We start from the raw sequence: 23,089 nt of genomic DNA, 5'->3' as shown, positions 1-23,089 counted from the left end.
ATTAATAAATAATGTGACCATAGAAGCAAACATTTCTTGTTCCAACGGGTAAGCTTTGCCATTCAAAGAGGCAACGCAGTAAGTGTTTTAAATTCATTCCCATTCACACACAAAATAGACGAAATTTTTTATTTAAAATAAATCCTAAAATATTTTTAAAAAAATTACCGTATTGTAAGTTTGGTTGAGAATTGTCAAGAATTATACATGAGAAGCTCAGAATAGTACACGTGTACAAGATGTTCAACATGTACCGTTAAAAAAATTAACTTCTGCATTTCTATTGGAATGTTAGATCATTTATTTGAAAAAGCTGTTATACAGAACCATGTTTCCTTATAAAATGCTGTTAATTGTTTGCGAAGTCTCGTTAAATCAAAACAGACTCAGGTATTAGTCTAAGCTTCTTTTTGAATTTATTCCAAAATGTAAATTTTGATGTATTCTTATTTTTCTTGTACTTAATATGTTCATTCCTATTTTATTCGAAACATTTCCTAAACAATTCTTTATTATTTGTTAATCAGTTTAATATTCTTCATTGTATTTGATATTAAGTTTGAAAATGGTCAGATAATATTTATGTATTTCTATTTTGAATTTAAAAAAATCCAAATTATATTTTCATAAACTTTATCACTCTTCAAACTTTCGCATCTATATGATTCAATATCAAGTGTGACGACCTTAATTATTTTATTAGATACTCCTCCATGAAATACTCTGTGTAAAACGTTATGTAGTTCACCACATATTGATTATTTTAAGGAGTGAATATGTACATTTTTGCACTAATTTATTTCTATTAGACAAAGTACACAGGGGTGATTGGAATTTCAGTGCATAAGTTGAAGTAACGTAACATGCTCTAACTAATTTACAGGATAATACACTTGGGCCAACTTTATTGTAAATACATCATTTGCAATAAGGGGTAGATGATGCTTTTTTGGCACAAAAATCAGCGGTGCGTAGAGTGATCACAATTTTTCACAATGAACTATAACTCATATTTCGTTCATTTCCGAAAAGTCCTCTTAGATCATACCAGTAGTTGCCTCACAAGATTTAACCGTTTTCGGCTTAATTGTTGTTAATTCTTCTCGTTAGTGGTCGAACGGATGCTGCAAGATGTTGCAAGATGCCCTGCTACTAAATTCTTTGCTCTTGTCATCTGGTGTGCTGTACAGGGAAAGGTTATCAAGACAAAAAAAGGAGTTGGTAACATACATATTCATTATGTTAGCATAATGATTATATTGTGGTTAGCGGTTATCGTTACATTTGCAATTTGTAACGCGAGATCATCTCTGTAGTTTCCCGCAGTAATAACGTTCATTATTCCACCAAATCAGGAGTGGATTGTGCCATCAATGCTTTCACTGTCATGACTTATCAGCAATTTGTTTTCAACAGTGTTATACAAGTTTATTCGATATATATATATATATGTGTGTGTGTATGTGTGTGTGTGTGTTTGTATGTATACGTGTGTTCTGACCTACAGTAATAATGTTTTTTTCTTATACAGAATATGACAAGTTTTGTTATCGTCACACATCAGTTTTACTTATAATTTTATTTATAATGTAAGTGTTTCACCTTAATTTCTGAATATATTACAGCTAATTTTCATGCAGATATATCAAAATAATAATAATAATAATAATAATAATAATAATAATAATAATAATAATAATAATAATAATAATAATAATAATAATAATAATAATAATACATGCATAATATCATATTATGCAGAGCATATTCGTGGCTTTAGTATAGTTGGCAAACACATCTTCAACGTGTACATTTTGGATTCGATTTCCAGAAATAATATGATTCTTATTCCACATTAACCTATGAGTCTGTTGTCATATAGTCTCCAAGCTGAAGACCTATAAACCTCCAGTCCAACCTAATAAATAAAATATCATATTAAATTGATAGGAATCCTCAAAAATATTGATTATTAAAGATGAAGGAGGAATGTAATATGCCAATTTGGTCCCTTCAAACATAATATGCAAGTCCTCAAATATATCGGTTAGTATTTTATCAGGACTATCAAATAGTACTAAAGGTAAATACTAGAAATCATATACATATACATGTAACACTGTACAAATTATCTGAGATACAAAACTAAAAACAAGGTTGAAAAAGAGTTCAGTTGGCACCTTGGACGTTCGATAGAATTTTAGATTTTTTAATTTTTTTTTTTAGAGTGGTGGGTAGTAACAGTACTTTACTTATTGAGTTGGAAGGTGATGGGCATCAATTTAAGTAAAACATTTATTGATTGCTGAAGAACTTGGAATGAATGGGTGTAAAGAAACGGCCACTAGAGGGTTTCGCCCTCTCTCTTGGCCAGGGGTGTGGGAGCATTGATTATTCTTTATTAAACTCATAGTTGGTCAAAGAGCTGTGAAACAATCATTGTTACTATACACTAACAAAAATCACAAAATAAAGATATGAAACAACAATAACATTAATAATATATGAATAATAACAAAACCAGTAAGGAAAGGTGCACATACAAACGGTAACAAAAAGGTGCGGAAAAACTGAAAGTAATGAATAACGTAGAAAATGGAAAAATGATGATGAGTGAGGTGCTCGTAACGCCACAACACAACATATAGATGTTAGTACAAACAAATGCAGATTAATCTTCTGTCCTGGGGCGTCTCAGGACTGATGAGAAACATGGGGTAAGCCCAGATTAGTGATGTAGAGAGACAAGTGCTATGATGGAAAAAGATGTGGAAGATATTGACTTATGAGTTGGTGACGGAAGAAGGTGGCATGGTAGTGATCTGCTGGAAGAGTGCGGATGTATATGGAAAGCAAAACTCTGAGTGGTGTATAGCAGTACTTAGATTGAGATTCTTGTTGTAAATCAGTAAATATGGTGTCAAGAAAGATATCCTTACGATCATGGAGACTGGTAGTTATGAACTTATGACGCAATTGTGCTATGTGTTGGACAAGCGGAGGAAAGGTAATTTTGTCATACAAGTCTGTATTATGATACGGAAGTTTGATTCTAAATGCAAGACGAATGGCATGTCTCTCTAGAATTTCAAGTTTATTGTAAAATTTCGGAGGCACTCAACGCCAGGCTATGTGTCCAAATGTAAGTATACTCCGCATAAATACTGTGTATGTATTAAGCAATAATTTGGAATTTAAATCCCAGGTCTGACAAACCAGAGGAAGAAGAAGTTGTAAGTGGTTCTTTGCTTTGGTAACAAGTTTCTGAAGCTGGGGTGTTCATCGCAACTTATCGTCAAAAATGATTCCTAAATATGTTACTGTTTTAGCTGGTTGAAGAAAGTCATCAACCCACACGTATCTGTAGTAAATTTGGATTTTGTCTAACTTTGCTGCGGCATTTAGGAGGTAAAATAACAAGTTTTGTGTTTTGTCTTCATTAACTGAAAGTCTCCATTTACTACACCAATTCAGAAAGCTAGTAATTGTGGTCTCTAAGTTTGTATTAATCTGCTGTATCGTATTTCCCAGTGTAAGAAAAGCTGTATCATCAACATATTGAAAAATATAAGTGTTCGGCGATGGAGACGGTAAATCGGAAGCACAAAATATGTATAAAAGAGGAGATAAACTAGAGCCTTGCGGTACTCCTGTGTATGGAAAGACTGGATGTGATAATGAGTTGTTTATGCTGACGTAGGCTATTCGGTTGAGTATAAAAGAAAATATGACTCGGAGGTATGTAACAGGAAGACCCAGTTTAAGAAGTTTATAAAATAATCCATAATGCCAAATCCGATCAAAAGCTTTTTCCAAATCCATTAAAACGAGACAGGACGGAAGAGACTTATTATAGTGATTGGTAATAATGGTAGTTAGACGAAGTAGTTGATCATTTATGCTATAATGAGGTCGAAATCCAGTTTGATGGAGAGGTAGAAGTTGTAGATTCATAATGTATGGGTGTAAACGAGATACAAGTATTTTTTCAAATACTTTACCCAACGTGGAGGTTAACTGAATTGGACAATAGGACTACAGAATGCGGTGGTTTGTTGGGTTTCAGAAACATACAGATTTTAGATACCTTGCAATCGAGAGGATAGAAACCAGTTCGAAGGATAAATGTATATATCGGTGCTAGAAATATGAAAAAATTGACCGAACATTCCTTAAGTAATCTCTAAGTTATTTGGTCAAAGTCTGGGGCAGTACTACGTTTCCGCATGATGATGGACTATATCTCCGCGTAGGTGATTTCACGAGTCAAAGGATTATCAGCTTCTAAAGTGTGCTGGATGGAAGATTGATGTAATTGTTCAATTGCCTCTTCAGAAACTCTGGGGCTGAATCGATGTGTGCAAGGCGGAGGCGAAAATACTGACTGAAGACGAGTGGCTAAAGCGTCTGCTTTATCTTGGTCTGTATTTAGAGATTGGTTATCCTGTATGAGAGGATAAACTGAACTAACTGTCTGACCAGTCAGAAGATGAATTTTTTTTCAATATTTCGAGGGATGTGACTCTGTATTTAATTGATTGCATGCTTTGCTCCAGGTAAGAAGTTTATGAGCAATAATATAGTTATGAACTGTCCTCTGCCATCGTCTTGCCTGAGTCAAATACTCTGGATTTCGTGTTTGTTCGTATTTTCGAAAGCAAGTGCGAGACTTTTTGACGAGAGCCAAGTACTGCGGAGGTAGCATAGGTTGGTATGTTTTGCCTCGATATGTAGGTATGTTTTTGTTGGCGCTACTGGTGATAGCTGTGCTAATGCTATGGACGGTATTATTAAGATCAGTCTCTGATGTCGTTGGTACAAAAGCGGCAAGAGCAACATCTATATCATTACGAAACTGATCCCATTTCGCTTTATCGTATAACATGATAGTTCTCATAGTTGATTCAGATAGTTGTCGTCTCTGATGGTTGATAACGACTTTCACCGGAAGATGGTCGCTGCCGATACAATCTAGTATATGTATATTACATTTATAGACCATAGAGGCATTGCTAATAACAACATCGGGTGTAGTCTGACTGCTCGGTCGTGTATGTTTGGGCAATTGATGGACATGCCCATTTAAATTAAGAGTTATATGATCCAAAAACTCCGCTTTATGACGGGCAGAGAGACTGTGAATATTAACGTCGGCTAGTATGACAAGGTGTTTAAAGTGGTGAAACTAATAGGTGAAGAAGGCAAGAGGAATGACATGACATGGTCGAACGTATATTGTAGCCATTGTTAATATAAGGTGAGGAAGATAAACTGTTGACACTAGGTGTTCCGGTAACTGCATATGCTGCGGAACAGAGTTGCATCTATAAGTAAGATTATTACGAACTCCAATTGCAGCGCCATCTTGGGCTCGTGCGTTATTGTCTGCGTAATCGCAGCGAAGAAATTGATAGCGAGGAAATCTGACATAAGTAGCAGGTTTGAGTGCAGTCTCATTTAGTACAAATAAATCGATATTTTCCTCAAGCAGTAACTGCTCAAATAGTATTCGGTGTTGCGCTAAAGAACGAATGTTCAGAAAAAGAAGTGTCAGAGCCATATTCATATACAAAATTACGGAGTTAAACTGCAGTGTCTCGGGAAGCAATATGGAAGCGAACGTACGGTCCAGAATATGTAGCATACAAGTTAACTTGAAATATAGCGGAGGCTGCTGCAATAACATGATCTAATATAAGTTGACGTTGGAATGGGAAAATATTTTGTAATATGAGTGTTATGTAGCGGAGGAAGTTTTCCACAATAAGAGGAGAGGTGATAGACTATGACCAAGGCACGTTAGAATCTATGGTACGTAGCGGTACCGTCATATCCGGGTGGTCAGGAGTTGGATTCGGTTTCCCTTTACACTTATAACTATAAGTTGGGTGCTTGTCACTGGAACAGGTCAAGCATAGAGGTGGCTTTCCCGTATTAGGAAACACTTTAGTATCATGGTTGCCAGCACACTAGCCACATTTTACGGCATTTGGACACTTAGCCGTTATATGTTGGTTGTACACCTGGCACCTTTCACATCTAATTGGAAGAGGGAGGCTTGTTCGGGAAGGTTCCACCCTATGACGTTTCTTAAATATGTATGCGCCATCTTGTAACAAGGAATCGATAGAGGATTGAGAAGTAGTCAGAACTCTCACCATATATGTTGGACCGTTATTATTTTTCATACATATACATTTGGTCACTTCAATTCCCTCTGCTTTTAGCTCCTCAAGCACCTCATCGTCAGTTTTTTCAGGTAAAAATCCGCGAATAACTACGGACATCATTGGTGTTCTCGAAGGTAGAGGACTTTGCTTGATTTTGTCAGGTAGCTTAGACAGTTGTGCAGTTTTGCCAAAAATCTCGTAACTGGCCTTATTACGGAGAGTAATGCCAAAATTTTCCTCCTGAAATTTAATAATAACACCGCCCCTGGTGAAAACTTTCTGTTGGATACTGGTCCTTGGAAGATACTTGATAATCTGATTAAAGATATGGCGGGTGTTACTGTACTTTGGGTCGAAGTTAGTTAGAAGGAAAGAATGCAATTTAGGACGAGCAAGGGTGGCTGAATATGATGGTTGTAATCCGGCAGTAGATGTGCTAGGATCCCCAGCGGCCGTCTGCATTGGTTCCGATTCTTCCGACTTACGAATATAGGTAGGAGAGCGAGATCTGGAACGCTTATCAGCCGATTATAAACTACCCTCCGAGAGCTGACGGGTACGTCGATTCGTTCGAGGATCGCGTTTGGCATCAGCCACTGCTTTAGGTGTGGGACCTTGAACTAATCCCGGTAGCTTATGCATGGTGCGATAAAAATATGCACCGCTTAAAGTGATGTAAAAAACACCCCGCTCAGATAGTGCTATAGGTAGCCCTAACAAAGCGACAAAAGAGTTGGTCAAACTGTGATTACAAACAATGACCTTCAAAATTTAAGATAAACCCTCCAGAAGATGAAGATCATCTGTCAATCTCCTATGTAGGGTATCTGCGCTGATCTCACAAGTACGTTTGCAATACTTGATCACTGCTTAGCACAGTAACTAACTACAAGAGGAGTTAGGTTCGTAGTAAGTATCCGTCGTGAGAATTTTAGAGTAACGTATAGATGTTATCATAAAATCTCTGCTTAAAACCACCGGCGAGTTTTCTTCAACTTTCTTAAATTAATCCGATCTATGAGCCCCTTTGCCACAAGAACTTAGAATACTTCGCTATATATAAACATAGAAAAATATATATTTAAAATTGAATGATTCGAATTAAAATCTGTCACTTTCTTTTCGCAATTGGTTCGATATCGCTCGGGAATTCACAGTCATTTTCCATAAATTCAGGAACATGTACGAAAGTAACTGAGATGTATAAAATGGCTGCAATATTTGGCAATGATGGAAACCATTAAGAATTTCACTAACTTTTCTTCTATATTCCTTTTCTTTAAGATAGAGCAATAATAAAGTTTCTAGTTTTATTATGCGATTCACTTTTGATTTATTTAAATACGGAATTTTTGTGTGGACCCAACATTGAATGTCAAGTTATGTCCAAGTTGATGGATATCCTCCTAAGTTTTTCACTCACTTACATGAATCTTACTTGAATTTTGAAAAAAATTAAAGAGTACCCCGTGAGACCGGACTGTATAGATATAGTCTTAAAATTACAATATCAGTTTAACCTTCGAGTAGACGCGCCGCGGTCAAATGCACCACAGGAAAATTATTTTCTGTGTCCATCCTGTTTGTCAGACAGACTTTACCGTCCAGCTTTTCTTCCCCCTCATCTTCCCGAACATTCATGCGAAGTCACTCCATTAGTTTAACTACTAGTGATTGTTTAGTGACTCTACGGTGCTTTGCACCGCACGCGACTAATCGTGTTTTATTTTTATTTCAGTGCTTCATTTCGCACGTGATCTTTGCTTTGGAGATGTTTTAAGGTTTCTAAATATAAATCATCAGAGCAAGCAAACTGATACAAAGTGCGAGAAAAGAGGAAACTACAAGTGAACACCTTAAAAGAATGGAGAGAAATGTTAGGAAAGGACTATTCGGATAAATCAGCCAAGATGATCTCGTGGAAACTTTTTCTGAGGAAGATAATAACAAAAAAGATAATGTAGAAGTGAGGGAACGCGAAAGTGGAAGTGAGGAATCTCCATGTGAGTTCCCAGACTTTAACCCGGAAATGTCTACACATTCCCCGAAAGTGTCAGGGTAGGAGATGCCGAAGAATGCGAGTACGAATTCTAAACAGTGTAAAATTGAAGATAATCTAAAGTAATTAAATGTAGTGCTGTATAGCTGAAGTTTCCGTACCGGAAAATAATTCAATGTAAATTTAATTTAATTTTGATTTAACGCCCCTTTCGGCATCGAAGCTATATGAGACATGAACCTACTACTTTAACATGGGATTCGAACCACATGAGCTCCCACTGGGAATCCAACCAGTGGCTCGTATGCAAACTGCTTAGCTACGAGTAAGCTCTAATTGAATATAAAATTTTCTCTGAAGTTTTGTTTTATTATGTTTATATAGTAGTAATTTTATTAATTTACTATTGCATTTCTAATTTTATACGAACCAAAGAGCTGACTTGCAAATATATTATTATGAAAATATAAATATCTATTTTGCTACAAAAACAAAACAACATAATCAGAATTCAGATTTTCAATAAAACCAGTGCGTAGTTATTTATCTAAAGAGATATGTAACAAAGAATATTATATGTTATTCCAAATAAGAATTTAAAACAATCTCCAATAGTTATTACTCTAAACATTATTTTAATAATAAGTATTTTATTACATCCTAATCAAGAACATTCAAAGTTAGCTTTCTATTACAAGAAAAAAAGTATTTAAAACGATATTTGCAACACGTTATGTTCATGCGGGTCTTTTGACGGCGCGCTGCTACTCGTGTTACTTCGGCAGCGCGAGTTTTTCAAAGGTTAAATACCTTCTTTCTTTGTCTAAAATATTTTAAGTTTCAAGACCAGTTACCGAAAAGACACATGCGTTTTACATTATAGGATTATCCAAAACAATATATGACAATTCAGACAATGCATTAAACTATTTATGTAACTCTTATTGATATCAAGTTCTTTGACTAACTTATTCAAGAGTAGTAACAAGCAAACATAGAATAACATACGAATACCATTCTGTATCAATACAAAAATATGAATTTCTTGTGTGTGTGTTAAGGTAAAAGCTTATACAAAAAACACATCATTTTCTTTTCCATTTAACTGAAGGTTATATGGACAATCAAACTGTGTTTCACAAAAAAACTAACGCATGCATTTACATCATGTTTTGTCCGTACTACACAGGTGTGACGGTTTTAGATATAACAATATATTGCAGCGTCTAACTATTTTCACCAATTTAGTTATTTCCTATAGGCTTATAGAGACAAAAAGTTATAAATAATGTTTTCTGCTTCATAACAATAAGAAGATTAGTACCTATCCTAGAAATGAGAATTGTAGTTTCGACCAATGGGACTAGTAATTACTGACAGTTTCGACAAGTAATATATTCAGTTGGTGTAATCTAAAGATATTATAGTTAGGATGTAATTAACAAGATAATTATCAGAGGAGATATGAATTTTGAATTTTTATATAATAAAGGACAGCCTTACCTTTTACCTCTCACTAGTTGTAAGTCATCTCGGAGGCATGAAAGGGGGCATTTACAGTTCAAACCATTCTCTTTAGATTCAAATGTATTCACCGGCTCGAGTTGATCTGAAGAATCAAGTTTGAAATGTTCAAAAATATATTTAAAATATTTACTAAAATAAGAATGTTTAATAAATATGTATTCATTAAAGATTTGTATAGTTTAATAAATGTATAGACAACGAAAGAGTCATAATAACTTTAAATATGCAGTATATTTCAAGTTGAGGTTTCTGAAGTTATATTACATGCATTTGTAATATTTATAGTATCGAGTAGTTATTCATCGACTTTTTTTCGGAAATGATTTCAAATAAATAGGTAAGAATAATTGAAAGTTTAAGTTATTTACAGTTTTTGAATTGTCGGAAGCCAATTTTCTTTAATTATAATAATAACGGGTTTACCATGAAAGCAAGCGATATCTTATCGATGTGAAGCGATATAAAGATGTGATGATCCTTTGTATCTTTACATCTTTACAGACAAATCGTAGCATGCAACATATCACTATTGAGAGCATATATTTGAAAGCGGGTTCTGCGACATGCTTACATTAAGATAACATTAAGCAACTCCAAGTAATTATTTGTAAATTACAAAGTATTGCACACACCATGTCTTCTATCTCTTAATATGATGTGGTTTCTGGGAAATACGGAATCTTTGCTTGAGAAAATATTTTTTTTTTTGTTTCAACTTTTTAAAATCAATATATTTGGGTTTGTGCATAGACACATATGCTCGTTAGATACCAAAATCATTTAGTTCTTAACTCAGAATGCTTATCCATATTAAGTTAGATCTTAAAGCAATAATATCAACGAAAGACATATCCGATTTGTTATTTATAATTTTACTCGCAAAACGACTTTTTGATTTTGATAAGTCATAATGATGCAAGGATTCGAATCATATCACTTTCAAATACGAGGATATTAAAAATCATGTGTGGTCACTAATTAATTTATTGTATTCAAAGAACAATACTAATCGAGATGGCACAGCATTAACTTATACAGTCATGGTATATGAAGAAGTATTTATACAATCAAGAATTTAAAACTTATATTTAAAGAATGTAATGGTTTTCTGTTATACAACACTCATCCGTCAGGTGTAGATAATTAGGAAACAGTGGAAAATCACAGCTGGTAACTCGAAGTACAATTCGAATATACTAAAAATTCGGAGCCAATGAAACGCCTAGTACCAATTAATGCAATTAATACTATTTTCTTTATCTTAAAAATACTAAAAATACCATTAATCTACAGTTTACACAGTCCGTAGAGAAAGCAAAAATTCCGTAGATGTCATGGTTTAGAAAACGAGAAAATGAAGCAGCTTACCGCAAATACCATTGTATCTAAAAATGTTTGTACGGAACACTTGTAAAGTACGCTTAATACTTTCCTTTCCCAAAGTACCGCAAACGTTACTCTTTATGTTTTTTTTAAGGAATGATATCGCGTACTGTTATTCATTTTTAGAATATTTTCTCTTTCCCAATCACCGATTCAGTTTTTCTTCATACCTAACATTAAACAATTCAGTCCATACATATAATACGCATCCTTAATATAAAATTCAATTCGTGCAGCTAACCACTTCCGCTGTTACCATCAAATGAAACCTCTCAGTAACAAAATCTTGTAATACTGTAGGGTTTCCATAATTTTTGATGAAGAATTTCTATGTGGTTACATTAGAATATCTCTGAAGAATTATAATATACATTTTAATAACGATGTCTTTCTTACAATCTTGCATGGAGGCTTATGATCAGCGTTATTTGCATGGAGTTTTTGTAAAAGAGCTGTATTATCTGACTAAAATTACTTTTAAAAAGAATTGCACTAATCCTAAAATTGAATACTAGTTTTCAATGTGATGGAAATTTGTATTGCAAAAAAAGTGTGACTAGCATATTATATCAGTTTACAAAAGGCGTCGAAAAAAGAAGTTATAAGCTACAGACATATCATTTATATATACTATTTAAAAATGTATTTTGTGGAATTACGAAGTATGCGAAAGAAAACATTTTGGATAACAAAGTTATAAATAAAAGTTAACATCTGTTTTCCTATATACGTTGATACCAAAAAGTAAGCATAATGCGTGAAGTTGAATGTAAGGACACGCAAACATATTACCTGCGCTAGTTATGTAGTAGATAAGTGCATAACTTGTCTGAGGCTTTGAATTTGGCGTGAAATATATTCTACTTTATTGTTTGATGTCGAAAATCGCTTATTTTGTATTAGTCTGTTATAGTGGTAGATGATACTACGTAGTAAAATGTAGTAATCTATTACAAATATGTGAATTAGACACTTTCTCCAAGAAATTCATCGCAGGACGGTTGGAACGAGATGACAGGCAGATAGCAGTACCACGAATTATTAGTAGACTGCAGTACTATTCATGTGCTGGAGACGTTTGATCTGTATACATGGTAACAGAGTCAATCTCAATATATTTTGTTCACAAGCGACAATTCTACATCACAACCGATATTTCATTTACTTTCGGCTTGTAAGTGCGCTATGGTTGCCACATAACTTTCACAGTAGCTTTCAGACACAGGAGAATGTTCCGAAACTGTGCATCGAATACAGTGTTTCAGCGAAATGTAAGCATGCCAACCAATCATGAGTTTCACTGACTCAATCGCGCAAAAGAGATAGTATGTAAGGTGATATAAACATAACCAGTGCACAAATAATAAATCGAAATCTTACTCTTCATGGATAAATCTCGAAATAGTTACCAGGGCGATTCTTTTGACAAACAGATCTCACGGCAATATGGAACCACAATTTACCCCTTCAACATTAAGAAAAGGGATTGGTCTGATACTTGTGGCGTACTGGTATGGACATGAGTTATGCTGAGTGGTAGTACCTAACTATACCTCTCCGATGGTCAATGCTTCAAGGTTCAATTTCACAGGAACCTAGTTCTCCTGATGGGTGTGTTTTAATGTGCAAAGTCGTCCAATAATTTCTGTTCATGGATGCCAATTCCCGTCCGCATCGACCTAACTTTGTTCTCACAATTCACCGAAGACATTAAACGCAGAATAGCAAGCGGGATTCTAAAAGAGATTGAAAACGCTTAGAATCGATATGAGGTGCGTGGTCAATTTAGGCCGAAGAATCCAAGACAAATTAGGATATATGGAATGTTTTTGTGATAAGTCTAACTCGCTGCTAAAGAACATAGAACAAACATGAACTTCATCATAGACCGCGAGTGTGAGATGTCTGACTTTTCGAAGTTACCATACTTTACGTTAACTTGTTTATGTTCCTAGAAGTCTACTTCACATTATTTTTGTGTTATGTGTAACTTGGTCAATGTTTGTGTTTCTGTTGTACGCCTTGTGCTCCCATTGTTGCTTATTAATGTGGACTCCTCCGTGTGGCGAGCTTTGCGTGATTCGTGCACTATGTAATCGAAAAGTCATTTCACTAAAGTTTCAGAAGTTAGCGTATATGCGTGCTGCGGTGCGCAGTCGTATAGCGTTCACCTCTGGTGCATGGAGTTCTTAGTTCGATCGCAACTCGCGACAAGTGATGTTTGTGGACAAACACCTTATGCATGTGTTTAACGGGGTTCGTCCCTTAACTGTCATTTTCCTCATTCCACATTTTCGCTTATTTCTCATCATGACCGTCTTCTTTATTCTAGCTGGTATAAGCGTGGAATGTAAAATTGAATCTTAATTTACCAGAGAATATACGAATCTTACAAGGGAACTTTCCGAAAACGATACTTGCAGTGAAAGATGTGACCTATACCAATTGAAAGAGCTGTAACAAAGATAAGCATTTCCAAAAAAATAGCTGCCCATAGCAATAGGTTAAAGAAATACGAGTATAAGGAGACATCAAGGTTGGACAAGGGGCGGGGGAGTTCATATTCCGCAAAAAAGGGGGGCACGGCAAAATACAATGCTGACAAGTGATGTATAGAAAGAGACTTGCCACAATAGGGAACAAATGATGGACACCTGTGGGGTTAACAGTGTTCCAAACTGCAATGAAATGAACATGTTTTGCATAGAGCACTATATGAAGTGAGTGTAATATTCAGTGTCAACCTGTCATGTAGAACATAAGATATGACGTGTATAATCAGTGGTACAATCAAAAGAAGAAATAGAAAAAACAGAAGTACGAAAAATACGGAAAATACGGAGTTGGCCATAATGCGCCACATTTCATCACGAGTTGTGCATATTAAAATGAACAAAACAAGAAGGCACCAACTATGCAGGAAACCGACGTACCTAGAATCGAAAAGAAAAACTAGTTCCAAAGTTGGCAACACTGGTCATTAAAATCCAGACAATTCTAATATAGTTAGGTTACTCGCTTCACAAAAAGAAAATTCCGGCAACAGGCATTAGCCTTCGCATCATTTGTGCATGGTCGTCAACATTGTACGTGCAATTGTTCAATGAGACAATGGTCCAAACAGAAGATACCTTTGCAATGAGCACAGCGGATTCTGCCAATCCGTCACACATGGTACAATGATCGTCTGTTAATGCCTTGAAACAATACTCTAGAGGTGTCGGAATCTTTGGTGGTCTTTCTATCACATATCCACACCTGTAGAAAGCATATATAATCAAAGACTTGAATAAACATGCCATAAACTAGTAATGGGTTAAGGCTTGAAGTTTCAGAAAATTCTCGCGGGACCAAATGTTAAATTGAGTATCTGATGCTCAAAGAGCTAGTTGGAGTCTTTGTTCGCTGTCCAACAATCAACAAGTAGCACAATATCAGTTATTTTTTTTTATTGGCCAAAACACGTTGGCATAAAACACGCTTAAATCACTATTCCGTATGTTTGCGGTTGTATTTTGGAAGGCCTTAATATTCGGAAGAGTTGACAAAAAGTGAATATGGCCGCCAAAAATATCTGCTCGGTGACAAGAACAACGTGCATTTTTGGCAACCAATTCGAAACACGTGCTTCATGTAGCAAAGATTTGCTATAAGAATTGTTAAACATTCCATGATCTATCGAAAGAGGTACTACTTGGTCCCTGTTACCATTTGAAAGTTTGAAGTTGGCTCCTGGGGCCCTATGATGGGGATACTGTGGGCACTTGCTTCTTACAGACTTTTATCATCCCCTGACAATGGCACATTCCTGCACAACAGGATCCGTTATATTTTTTTTCAATTCGCAAATCTTTAAGGTCACAAAGTTTGGTGGGACACCCTGTATATTCCCACATAGACCCAACCATGACATAATGTTCACTACTTCTATTATCGGTTGTTGGCTCAACACAACCATTTCATGTTCCCTGACTTGACATTGCCTCAATCACTCCAGCAATGCTGCATTCCGAGTGATGCCTGTTGCCGGAATTTTCTTTTTGTGAAGCGAGTGGCCTAACTATATTAGAATTGTCTGGATTTTCATGACCAGTGTTGCCAAGTTTGGAACTAATTTTTCTTTTCGATTCTAGGTACGTCGGTTTCCTACATAGTTGGTGCTTTCTTGTTTTGTTCATTTTAATATGTACAGCTCGTGATGAAATGTGGCGCATTATGGCCGACTCCGTCTTTTCCGTATTTTTCGTACTTCTGTTTTTTCTATTTTCTTTTGTTAGATTGTACCACTGATTATACATGTCATATGTTATGTTCTACATGACAGGTTGACACTGAATATTCACTCATTTCATATAGTGTTCTTCTATACATCACTTGTCAGCATTGTATTTTGCCGTGCCCTCCTTCTTTTTGCGGAATTTACACTTTTCCCCCCTTGTCCAACCTTGATGTTTCCCGAACTTCCACTCCTTATATTTCTTTAACCTATTCCTATGGGCAGCTAATATTTTGTAAATGCTCATCTCTGCTACAGCTCTTTCAATTGGTATAGGTCACATCTTTCACTGCAACTATAATTTTCGGAAGGTTCCTTTGTTAGAACTTAAGTATGAATATTGTTTGTATGTGAAGGATATTGTTAATTTTCGGTTTATAATTTTGATTTTATGGAAGTAGAAGTGCTATACCGATTTCAAAATAAATTGAAAATCAAATGTTAACACTCAATTTTTCCAACATTCAATATTTTAGGTTTTTCTGAGTTAAATATATTGTGAAACTTTTATGATTTTGGAATATATTTGCTCCAGGATTTATTGACAATGTAAAAACATTAATTATTGGTAAACGTAAGTATTATACTTATGAATCTTTTACTATGATATTGAATTCACTGCATTGAAATTTTTATATTTCCGAGTGTGTAGTGTTATCATATACAATTAAGCTGTCCAAAAATAATAGCAAATAGAAAAAACAGCAAATTGTTTTCATTTTAAAAAAGTAAGTCCATGTACTGTCTCAGCTCCGTACCTAGTATGTGATGTATTTCAGATTATTTCCTCGCAAGTAATTTGAACATGTGATTGAGTCCTACGATAGTCTACCGGAAATAACGTGTTTGTTCCAAATACACAATGAATAATGAAGGATTGATCGAACACAACACTAACAATCTTAAATTTAGTGGACTATTGGTTAGTGGCAAAGACAACCTTTCAAAATATTCAGAAAAGTAACAAAGCTCGAAACACCTATAACGAACTAATATTAGCTATATCTTGAACACACTTGCTGAAAAGTTTGTTCAAATTTCGAAATGGGATAGCTCGGGACAAGTCGATAATCACCTTATATTCGTGACATTGCTCAGCCTGGACAAAATCCAAGCCATATTGCAAATATAATCATTAATACTTGACTTCATCATTCAATCATATTTGTAAAATGTTATAATATGGATCATTGCCATATCGCTTATTTTCTGGTACAGTGACACAGCTCAAAAATTGCAACTTTTCAGGAGACGATTTTAAAGGTTTCTAATATTATAATTTCAACACTAATTGTGTAGTGGAAATGGAAAAGGTGAAAGTGCCAAAAAATATGAAATCGATTTTTTGCATGGAATGTGTTGTAAACGACATCACCAATAACCTAGAGAAGGTCCAAAGTGCCAGAAAAATTCCTACTAGTTTCTAGAGCACTCGCAAGGAGCAGGACCTTAAAGGATAAAGTACAGTTTTAGGAAATTTTTATTGAATACTAGAAATTTTACTTTGTTTGCACTTTCAGCCTTTTCCATTTCCATTACACAATTGATATAAAGATACTTTACTATCACATTTTGATAGATATGTATATTATCTTTATTGGGTAAAAGCCAAATCTGAGAGCAGTAGTCATTCGGTCTTGTAGTAAAAAGTAACTTTAAAGACGAACCATGTAGTAATATGACGTTCTTGTCCTAAAACTAAATAGTTTATTATTTAGACTTATTTCGAATTGAGTCACTGTTGAAGTATACACAACGCGAAAATAATGATAGGTCATATTTCAGAGAAAAAAATTAATAATTAATGTTACAAGAAATATTGAAAAATTTTGCATGTCTTATTAAAACGAACCTTTTCACAGAAAGGTTTAAACCATAGTAACGAATGAACTTGTCCTTTCAAGTAAATTTCTTTTCCACTTGTTTTCATTCTTCTTACATTTAACACCTTTCATTCTGGACTAATAACAAAAGTAAATGTCAATACACCACTACTCGAAGAGGTATGAGAATCTGAAAATCTTCTGTTGTTTCCGCACTCACTGCTGGTATCAATGTCACCTATGAATAGGAATGTTCTATCGCCAATTAAGTCGCCACAATCTTCGGAGATAGACTCACTAGACGGCAAGTTCTAACTCTCAGAAGAAGAACTGAAATGTCGAGTCGAAATGCGGGAAATACTAGTTGTTTAACTTGAATTCGATATATTATTCGCATTTCCATTATGGCTATTGTTGTTATTAAACGACATTGTATTAGATAACATTTGTCATGTAAATAATAATAAAAGCAAGCAATTTGTATTCCCAAAAGTGTAGTCGAAAGAAAGTGAAATGAAACCGAAATCTTGATACAGATAAAGAATCAGAGAGACTGCGGTCAAAATCAAGTGGAGAGACGCGTGGTACAGATGCTATGTTCGAGTTTTTGTCACTAGAGTGAACATGAGAGATGGTGTGTTAGCTGCAGCAGCGCTTGCCTGGGTCACAAAGGGATTACATACATCGGCGCACAGCAGTAGACTTATTATTTTAAACTATATGTTGTAAAATGGTTTTGAAAGAACTGATAGACCTCCGCTCATTAACAAGAGACCTTATTTGAAACTCGTGACATGGTATTTGTATTTTTGCACCATCTGCTTCCACTTGAGAAGGAAAAGCATAAAGTGATACCTGTAATAGTTAGACCCTGACTGTACATTCGACCAAAACCTGTTATTTATTTTAGGTTCTTAACCAAGATACTTGGCGCATTGTAATGTGGCATGAGAACTGGCTACTAGTCTCACAGACCCATTTGTTAAATTTCAAACCCTTTCCTAATAATTTTTGTTTAACTCTTTTTGTTGATAATTTTTATTTGTCCTACTTATATTAAACAGGTGTATTGTGATTTTAAATACAAATGTTAAATTTTAGTGTAACTATGGAACCAACTGAAAAGTCATGAAAAAATAAATTACATTTTAAATAAATACTTAGTATAAAGTTCAAAATTTCATTATGTTATCGCAAGATATTAAATCATGTTCAGAAGTGTACATTCAAAATTAAGTTTCAATTTGAACCCAAATTACTTTCAAACATTTGATACTACAATGGCATATTTCCTATACAGAAATTACATTTTAATAGGGATAATTTTTGCTTGAAATTTGAGCGGGCCTCAGAAAATGAATTATTTACAGTACTTGTAGTAATATTTTGTCTGTTTCTGCATAAGTGACACCGTTTTTTTTTTTCACTTTGGAAGTTGATCAACAGTTACATTGAGTGAAAACGTGCCCGAATTTTCTTGTGTTACTCGCAGTATCCGCAATGAGCACAGCGGATACTGCCAATCCGTCACACATGGTACAATGATCGCCTGTGAATGTCTTGAAACAATACTCTAGAGGTGTCGGAATCTTTGGTGGTCTTTCTATCACATATCCTCACCTGTAGAAAGCATATATAATCAAAGACTTGAATAAACATGCCGTAAACTGGTAAAGGGTTAAGGCTTGAAGTTTCAGAAAATTCTCGCGGGACCAGTTGTTAAATTGAGTATCTGATGCTCGTAGAGCTAGTTGGAGTCTTTGTTCGCTGTCCAAGAATCAACAAGTAGCACAACATCAGTTATTTTTTTTTGCCAAACTTGGCCAAAACACGTTGGCATAAAACACGCTTAAATCACTATTCCGTATGTTTACGGTTGTATTTTGGAAGGCCTTAATATTCGGAAGAGTTGACAAAAAGTGAATATGGCCGCCAAAAATATCTGCTCGGTGACAAGAACAACGTGCATTTTTGGCAACCAATTCGAAACACGTGCTTCATGTAGCAAAGATTTCCTATACGAATTGTTGAACATTCCATGATCTATCGGAAGAGATACTACTCGGTCCCTGTTACCATTTGAAAGTTTGAAGTTGGCTCCTGGGGCCCTATAATGGGGATACTGTGGGCACTTGCTTCTTAGACTTTTATCATCCCCTGACAATGGCACATTCCTGCACAAAAGGATCCGTTACATTTTTGTTTGTTTCGCAAATCTTTCAGGTCACAAAGTTTGGTGGCACACACTGCATATTGCCACATACGACCCAACCATGACATAATATTCACTACTTCTATTATCGGTTGTTGGCTCAACCCAACCATTTCATGTTCCCTGACTTGACATTGTCTCAATCACTCCAGCATTGCTGCATTCCGAGTGATGCCTGTTGCCGGAATTTTCTTTTTGTGAAGCGAGTAACCTAACTATATTAGAATTGTCTGGATTTTCATGACCAGTGTTGCCAACTTTGGAACTCATTTTTCTTTCCGATTCTAGGTACGTCGGTTTCCTACATAGTTGGTGCTTTCTTGTTTTGTTCATTCTAATATGTACAGCTCGTGATGAAATGTGGCACATTATGGCCAACTCCGTCTTTTCCGTATTTTTCGTACTTCTGTTTTTTCTATTTTCTTTTGTTAGATTGTACCACTGATTATACATGTCATATGTTATGTTCTACATGATAGGTTGACACTGAATATTGCACTCATTTCATATAGTGTTCTTCTATACACCACTTTTCAGCATTGTATTTTGCCGTGCCCTCCTTTTTTTTTTTTTTGCGGAATTTACACTTTCCCTCCCTTGTCCAACCTTGATGTATCCCGAACTTCCACTCCTTATATTTCTTTAACCTATTGCTATGGGCAGCTAATATTTTGTAAATGCTCATCTCTCCTACAGCTCTTTCAATTGGTATAGGTCACATCTTTCGCTGCAACTATCATTTTCGGAAGGTTCCCTTGTAAGATGTCTTTTTCTGTCTGTATATATCATTCACAGTTTGTTGGAGACAAAATCGTTCTTTTCCCAAGGAAACAGGATGAGAGAAGCTATCCAACTGCATGAACGGAAAACAACAGCTATCAACAATAGTACTCTGATCTTTGTTAAATACGTCACTAAAGCAAAATTTCAATACGTTATGCCCTTATTATATTGCTTCGGTTCTTATTAACATGAACATTATAATGTTTTATAAAAAATGGGATGGGATGGGATTCGATCTAGTGTCAAAATAGTGTAAGAACTACTAATCTACCACGCTACCCACCTAACCACGGAAACTACTTTTGCTTGCTCTCTTGTTCTTAACAAATAAATGTTAATATCCATAGCGCATGTCACCTCCAACCTCAAGACAAGAGACATTTCCTCTTTTTTTTCTATACTTTCGTACGGCATCTTGGTTACACAAGCTAATTTATATTTGGTAAACCATCTAGACACTAGCTTAAACCAATAAATTCAATATTTTATTCCACTTTCCAGTTCCTTCTGCCAGCTCGTTCACTGTCTGTTGTCATTTTTTTTCGCAATCGTGCTTTCCTACTAAAAAAATTCCTAGAAACGATTGCAAGTATACACAAAACCGCGCACAATTGAAAGAAATATCTTCAAACCATTGAAAAATCCATGTAACAGAGCAAGGTCAACATTCCTTGTTTGTTTGTGAAGCAACCTGTGTCTTTCTTTATCGGTGTATGCCTCTTCAATTACCACCTACCTCTATTTAATTACCCATCCAGCTGTGTTTATTTTTGGATCAAAAGATCTAATATGTTTCAATAGAACATTTTCATTTTTCCGTGATATCTGGGGAACTACATGTGATGTACCTGAACTCAAGCTATTTAACAGAGCATGACGTGCTTATTCGGTAGAAAATAAGTAAAATCGATATTTGAGCTTTCAAAAATTTTGTGGTTCGTATACAAATATTTCAAAATATTTTCTTGTAGTCGTTATATCTGGAGAACTACATATAGTGCAGCAAACCCAAACTATCACCTAATTCAGTATTATGATCTTATTCCGTAGAAAGTACGAAAACTCGATTTAGAAGCGGTCGAAACATTTTTTTGGCCCCTGATCCAGAAACTTACTATTGGCGTCGTTCACAGTCTTTTGATGCATATCTTTTGATCATTCCCAAATTTTGTTTTCATCTGTAAAACACCTATAGTTTATCATTGTTCATCTGAGTAGATAATGTTGTAAACACTTTCCGCTTGTTCTCCATTGCCACATATTAGATATAACCTTAAATGTAACAAAGATATACTCAACACAACTGATAATATTTTTAACAAAATAAAAGTATGTAGAAGAAACATAAATCTAACAAATAACAATAGTACACAAAACAACATATATGGATATAAATTACATGAAAACCAGTCTAGTCCTGATCGTTTTATTTAGTTTGTTCCGACAATTTATGCCGTAGCTCATGGTCTAATATAAACCACTTGTCCAGTTCATTAATTTGTAACTTCCTTCTTTCTTTATTCTTCGGACTTCATCCATTTCCATATTATTGTTTATTTTTACTTTCTAGTCCTTCGACACATTCCACATATATATATCAGGATACGTTTCTATAACAGCTTCCTTATAGCATTATTTTCTCCCTTAAGCCTAACGTCAGAAATATATTTTTACATTTTTTCTTGTTTTTTTCCTGTTTCCCCAATGTGTATCTCATTAAAATATGTACACTTACTTTATACACTACACCTTCATCTTCTTCACATATGTTCTTAGTTTTATTTGTCAACTCATTAATAATGTTCAATAACCTTCGTCCTTCTTTTCAGTACGTCTTTATACCACCTCTTGTCATTAAGGTTCTTGCTCTTTATACGTCTCACTTCTTATCTTCTCTTCCTTTTTCTCTCTTGCACTTCCCTTCCTTACTTCATCTTCTATCATGTTTTACGTTAATTTCTAATTTTTGTACCAACTCTTCTCTAGTAGGCTGTGAAACGTATCTATGCCCTCTCTCTTTCTCTCCTTTTAGATTCTATTTCTTCTATTCTCCTTTTAATATTACATACGAAGCTTCTTTTTGTGTTGTAATCCATAAACTTCTTTCATGGTGATAAATCCCGTGCATCCTTTCCTATACAATTTTGTGGTAAATTGTCAATTTCTCCTCTTTGTAATCATGTGCAGAATCTGAAAAAAAAATGATACTTTCCAATTCATTTCCAGTCTTATTCATTTCTGTTTATTTTCAATATTCCATATTCCTTTTCCTAGTTTTCTCATTATTTCTTAATCTTAATCCTGAGCCTAAACTCCATATTTCTTTACTTTTTACAACTTTTTCCATATCGTACATTAACCATTGTCCCACAAAACTATAAAAGCATTTATTTTCTATATTTACCCAAATCTCTTATTTTATTACCTCTTACATCCTCTTCTATAACCTTCACTAACTAGTCCCTCTTGATACTAGGAAAATTTGTCTTAACATCAATTTTAAATATATGTTTCCTTTCTCTCTTATTCTCCATTCGTTGTAACATTATTTTTACCTCTTCTGTATTCTTCAGTATTTTATTATCGTGACCAATCATATCTCTTCTGATATTTTTCTGAATTATTCTTGTAATCGTTCTAGATAGTCCTCACTACAGTGCAATACTGTTCATAACACCATCTTATCTTTCTGAATCCTCACAAATGTATTTGTTCTTTACATCCTGTCTTCGTGCTCTCCCCATTTCTTAAAACTCGTTTTCAAACAATATTTTTCGTTTTCAAACAATTCCTTCTATAACTCAAATTTAATCTCATTTTCTCCTACCGAATTGTATGCCAGATAGACCATTCTATTTCCTTTCATACGACTCTTTCCTATTACTATCACTGACATTCCTTTATCTGCTTCTTCAA

The 23,089-nt window shown here is 34.8% G+C and overlaps 1 protein-coding gene across 1 annotated transcript in view; it reads right to left on the bottom strand.

Moving 5' to 3' along the window:
- Positions 1–23,089, bottom strand: part of LOC145668190 (sodium channel protein Nach-like) — a 141,169-nt gene that overhangs the window by 28,289 nt on the left and 89,791 nt on the right. Inside the window, exon 6 of the mRNA XM_081735834.1 lies at positions 9,673–9,778. Coding sequence (XP_081591960.1) covers positions 9,673–9,778 — 106 coding nt within the window. The remainder of the gene's footprint in view (positions 1–9,672; positions 9,779–23,089) is intronic.

Source organism: Thermobia domestica, chromosome 1 (assembly GCF_964235325.1).
Source record: "Thermobia domestica chromosome 1, izTheDome1.hap1.1, whole genome shotgun sequence".
Classification (NCBI taxonomy): Eukaryota; Metazoa; Arthropoda; class Insecta; order Zygentoma; family Lepismatidae; genus Thermobia; species Thermobia domestica.
Note: the sequence above shows the minus strand (reverse complement) of the source record. Positions and strands in the feature narration are given on the sequence as shown.